This window comes from Physeter macrocephalus, chromosome 20 (assembly GCF_002837175.3).
Source record: "Physeter macrocephalus isolate SW-GA chromosome 20, ASM283717v5, whole genome shotgun sequence".
Classification (NCBI taxonomy): domain Eukaryota; kingdom Metazoa; phylum Chordata; class Mammalia; order Artiodactyla; family Physeteridae; genus Physeter; species Physeter macrocephalus.
Window position 1 is genome coordinate 43,092,514 of NC_041233.1, and position 6,000 is coordinate 43,098,513.

The following is a 6,000-nucleotide window of genomic DNA, read 5'->3' on the forward strand; positions in this document are numbered from 1 at the left end:
TCCCTCCCACCCTCCCTATTCCACCCCTCTAGGTGGTCACAAAGCACCTAGCTGATCTCCCTGTGCTATGCAGCTGCTTCCCACTAGCTGTCTATTTTACATTTGGTAGTGTATATATGTCCACGCTACTCTCTTACCTCGTCCCAGCTTACCCTTCAACCTCTCTGTGTCCTCAAGTCCATTCTCTATGTCTATGTCTTTATTCCTGTCCTGCCAAATTTTTACATTTTTCTGATAGCTTTCCTGATAACCTCTTTGTAAGTGCAAACTCTCACCCTGCCCTCCCATATGTCCTTCCTGAATTATTTTATATTTTTGTAGCACTTATATGGATCTGAAAACCGTATTATATAACTATATGTTAATTATATATATATAATTTTATATATAAATTATATATAACTATAATATATATTCTATATAAGTAATTATATATAATATATTCTATATAAATACCTATAAATTAATTAATTATTTTATTTTTTCTCTGTCTCCCACACTACAATGTAAACTGCACAAAGGAAACATTTTTATCTGTGTTGTTCTCTGCTGAAGTCCCAGTGCTTAACACAGTGTAGATATTCAATAAATATTTGTTGAATTAATAAGTGAATATTGTTGTTAATATTGAAATTAGGTATCTTGCCTGAAAGATAATAGTATAACCAGGTCTGGAACCCAGGTGCTTGGCTCCAGAGCCTACCTAGTAAGCTCTATGATAAGCCCAGGGAAGATGACTACTGTTATACTTCTCTCAGATCTTGAATAAAGGGCTCGTATCAGAATTGACTGATTAAAAATAAAGGCATAAGAAATGTTTTTATACTAAGGCTGAGTAATTCCTGTCTGTTATACTATGGAAAATATTAACTAATAGTAGACTCTCCTTTTTAAAGATGAAACAGTCACTGTTATCTCTAGATTAAAAAAAAGATGTATCTTCCAATTAATTATACAGAACTCTAATTGGAATGGTGACAGAGAGAGTAATAGAATTGAAGTCTTCTGCATTTCCCTTTTGACTGTAAGGTTATTGCAAGGCTTAAAAGAGATAAGGCATGCGAATATAATGTCTGACATCTAATAAGCAGTCAGAAAATTTTAACTTAAGGATTCACTATTCTATATCATATATAAATCTCTGCCCATCATGTAGAGAAGGCTGGCTAGACTCATATATAGAAAAAAAACTATTTAAAAAATGTTTTTAGAAATATATTTTAGGTCACACATATGCACATTATCAAATCTTAATACTCCAAGAGTTATTGTTTCTGCTGATTTTTCCAATTATTATGCATTATTTCTCCCTTTTGATGTTGGTACATAGAGATACATGGTATTGAAACAAGTAGTAACAACATGTAATGGATAGATTTCAGAACTCTGATCTAGACAGCACCATTCCCCCTTGTTTAGTTGACCAAGAAATTATGAATCCTTCCTAATTACTACACTGTTTGCCACAGATCCTGAAGCAACAACAAAGGATTGGCTAAGAGGATAAAAAGAAGAAAACAATCAAATAGGATTATCTTCTAAATCGTGCGTCTCCAAAGTTTCCAGTAAGGGCACAAACTCACATATGAATGAAATAGGCAAATTATTGGCTCTAACAATCCTTAAAAGTTTGAGGTATTTAAATGGTCAAACAAAACTGAAGAAATATTCCACAGTACCTCAGGGATTGAAAGTAATTAATTGGGCTGAAAAAAACATTGAGAGTCCTCTAGGAATTCCTCTCTATTGTTATTTTAGTAACAAAATAATGAGTTATATAAACAAAGTAACAGCATTCAAAGTGCTCTCACCCCACGAAAATAATATTAAATATTAGAGTAGATCTGATACATTAGAAGAAAGGTTTAACATTAATCTGGATTTAAAGTTGTTTACACAAAGTTATCTTGCTTCAGAATCTATTTCTTCTGGCTTTTATGAAAACACAAGACAAATTTTCTCTCAAAAACAACAACAACAATAACCACATACCAAAAACAAACAAAAAGGAATTGATAATATCTATAACAATATGACATTAAAATGATTGAAAGAGGAAAACAGAAAACATTTAGTGTGAACTTTTTAGTAATAAAATGTAGTCTCCAGATACAGCATAATTCTGTGTTTCTCCAGGAAGTTAACTGAGTATCATTATTTGTAGTTCCATTTTATCTTTTTTATTAATACTTGTCTGGAAAAGGACAGAAAACAAGGGGAAAATATCAACCATGTACCGTTAATCCCATTGACTGTGTGTAGGTGTTTAATTATTTTGTTTCTTACTCTCTGCCCTTGCACTTACATTATAATTAATTTAATGAAATTTAAAATTTTAGATTTAGATTTAATTGGAATGTTTCAAAGGCATTATCAAAAGTAGTTTATTATTTCATTGTATTTTACTATTTTATTTTATTCCATTTTGTGTGTGTGTGTGTGTGTGTTTGTATGTAATAATGCATAATAATGCCATAGCCTTACTAAAAAATAAAATAAAATCTTGGCCAGGGAAAAATGGTCACTTTGCTTAACTAAAAATGGGCTGGGGCTTCCCTGGTGGCGCAGTGGTTGAGAGTCCGCCTGCTGATGCAGGGGACGCAGGTTCGTGCCCCGGTCTGGGAAGATCCCACGTGCCGCGGAGCGGCTAGGCCCGTGAGCCATGGCCGCTGAGCCTGCGCGTCCAGAGCCTGTGCTCCGCAAAGGGAGAGGCCACAACAGTGAGAGGCCCGCGTACCGGAAAAAAAAAAAAAAAGGGCTGCGGTGAAGGTGCAAAGGAGAAAGCAGGAGCACTAGTCAGATGGTTATTACATAATCCATGAGGGAGATGGTATTTGGAGTTCAGAGACAGCCAGCAGCCAGATAACTTCAGATATTCTAAATATAGACGCAATGGAATTTGCCGATGGATTACACTGAGGGGTAAGAATGTTCAGTTAAGGTCAAGCAAGTAGAAGGATGTAGTTTCTGCTATTTACTGAGATAATGAATACTGAAAGCAGCAGGTTGTTGTCTTCTTGAGCAGTGGGAGAGTAGCAGAGAGAGATCAGGATAGGGGAGTTTTAACATTTTAAATTGAGGGTGTTTATAATTCATCTAATTGGGGATCAAACAGGCAATTGGATATAGGTCTGAAATTCAGAGGACAGGGCTGGTTTAGAGATATGAGAGTCTTCAACATAGAAAGAGTTTTAAAGCTCTGCAGTTGGACGAGGTGACAAAGTAAGTGAAGTCCAAGAACAAACCTTTGGAGCATCCTATGTAAACATGTCTTATACATGAGGAAAAATCAGCCAAGGAAAAGAGGTAGTAGCTGATAAGGTAGAATTAAAAGCAGGAGAATATGATGTTATGGAAGCCATGTGAAGGAAGTGTTTTATGGAGGAGACACTTTTAACTAATCCTACAAAGCTTCTCCTACAAAACCTGGCATTTAATAAATATTACGTTATTATTCAGTTGTCTCTGGACTTTGGAGTTTATGTGGTCCAAGAGACATTTCTGGCCACCCATCCACTGTGGTAGCTGATAGGGCTGTCCCATGACCAGGACTCTGAAATCCATGTCAAAGCCATCTAATCTACCTGCAGAAACAGTGCTCCCTGTTGGTCTGGACATGGGATTTCATAATCAGTCTCTTATGGCTGGGACAGTTATTGTCCGGTGTTTGAAAAGGCCCAACATAACCACCACTTTTGTAGGTCCTGCCAACTTCAGGGCAGTGCCTGTCAGTCAGAGAGGTTGGTATCTCTTCCAGCCGAGTAACTTATAAATAAACAATATTTCCCCTCCCCCTGGGGTCATGCTTAGGCAGATCCCTCACCCATCCCTTTTATATCATTCAGATTTCTTTCTTCACCCAAGTCTTCCATAAGGGAACTTAATGGATAATTGAAAAGGAACTTATTGGATATTTTAGTTGGTAAAATCCCAGACTCCAGTGCCACAATATAGAGTGTGTACCTTTATTTTGGGTAAGAGAAACTCAGAATTCAAAGTCAGAAGCTGTAGATTTTTTCTACTATGACTTGAGTGAAGAAGGGAAAAAAAGGTTAATATTTACTGAAACTTACAATATGCCAGATTTAGTCTGTGTGTTTTAATATACATTATTTCACTTAAACCTCTCAACATCTATTAACTTTTGTATTGTTATAGTTCTCATTTTACAAATGAAGAAATTAAGAAACAATCACACAATTAGTAAATGGAGCCCAATTTTTTATTCAGGCTCTCTGGCTCCAGATTTAGAATTCTTAACCATAAAGCTTTGCAGACAATATATTCTGAGCAGAAAAAGAAAAACTAGTGCATTAAATAATTTCTTGACACTGTAAACATTTATGTAGATTCCAACACATTTGTTTGAATTATTCATATAAAATTAAATAAGTAAACCATAGGAAAATCATTATTGTATTTCCCAGATAAGATTATGTATACATTCAGGAGATATTATTCTTATTCATTGTTACAACTTTCAGATGATATAAAATGGCAGAAACGCTGGTATCAGAAATGAAATTCTTTATTTTACATCTAGTCATTTGCCCATGTTTTAATCTTTATACTTTAAGGTATCATGGATCTTCTGTGCTATTAGTTTCAAATCACTATACTGAATGGAAGACATATCAATTACTTGAAAATTAAAGTATGTTTTCTCTCTGAAGGCAACTGATCGAGAGGGAGATCCAATAACATATGCCATTGAGAATGGAGATCCACAGCGAGTTTTTAATCTTTCAGAAACGTAAGTTAAAAATAATTTCTAAATTTATTTTTCTTTTTAAAATGTTAAGCAGTGTACTGGTAGCAAGAGGACAGACTTCTAATCAGAGACTTTCAGCCCTTTGTAGTTTTATTTTCCTTTTTTTTTCTACGAGTGTTAATGAGAGCTGCGGGGGATCATTCTGAATCCAGAAATCATACCCAGGAGACTGTTTATTTATTTTAATAATTTTTCCTAGGTAAAATCCACTGAGGTGGAAACAGTTCATTTGCAGGTATAACCTGGGATTAATTAGATCCCTTTGAAATTGTCAGCTACTCGTAATAACAAGGATATTTCTACGAAGAGTAACGACACTAAATTGTTCAAAGGGAATTTTGTAAGAAAAAGTGTAATTCAGATGTATTTAAGGTGCCACCAAAGTTCATCCTTCAATTTTTGAGTAATATAGGTATACTCTAAAAAAGCTAAGGTAAAAATATTTCATGCCCATTCTAAGCCCCTTTGAGGTCTACGTCCATGTCATTCTACTCACTTCTCTGAACATATCAGAGATAATGTCAGTCATAACTATTGAGGAAACTGACAGCAGGCATTAAAGAAGGCATTGACGTTAGCTTTGTTTCTCTTCTTCAACAGCAAAGTAGCTGCTCTGTTGTTACGTGTGGCTGGTTGTCAAAAGATATTCTTGCTATCTCTGATGTTTTCTGTGTGGTCCTGAGTGGTTTTACTCCCTAAAAGGATGGAAATCTAAATGTAGCCCATGAGTATTAAGTGAAAAATTTGACAAATTAACCAGGCTCTGCTTCAGTCTCAGGAACATGTGGTACACAATGCCAAATCGAGAGAACCCTGTGTGGTCACTTGATCTTGTAAGAAAAAAACACCTGCAACTTTGCATTGACGAGGATGGTACAACCATGAGTTTGTATGCCTGGATACAATATTTCCCAGATTTTTAGATTTCACAGATGAATAAACTTCCATTTAAAAAATGGAGAGATTTACTATTTTGAATTTTCCCCCATAGGTACATACTAATCATAAGTAATTATAATTTAAAATCATTCTTAAAGAAAGAAAACTTTGTAAAAGGGATACTTTAACAGTAATCAGGACTGTGTGGTACTGGTATAAGAATAGATGTCTGGGGCTTCCCTGGTGGCGCAGTGGTTGCGAGTCCGCCTGCCGATGCAGGGGACCACGGGTTCGTGCCCCGGTCCGGGAAGATCCCACATGCCGCGGAGCGGCTGGGCCCGTGAGGCATG

The 6,000-nt window shown here is 35.8% G+C and overlaps 1 protein-coding gene across 16 annotated transcripts in view; it reads left to right on the forward strand.

Moving 5' to 3' along the window:
• The window catches only part of PCDH15 (protocadherin related 15), a 699,366-nt gene that overhangs the window by 459,619 nt on the left and 233,747 nt on the right, over positions 1-6,000 (forward strand). For 15 of the 16 annotated variants that reach the window (XM_024121304.2, XM_055081163.1, XM_024121303.2 and 12 more), the window contains one exon: positions 4,674-4,753. The exons of the other annotated variant lie outside the window; for it this stretch is intronic. In XM_024121304.2, the coding sequence (XP_023977072.1) occupies positions 4,674-4,753 (80 nt within the window). The remainder of the gene's footprint in view (positions 1-4,673; positions 4,754-6,000) is intronic. 16 annotated transcript variants of the gene reach the window in all.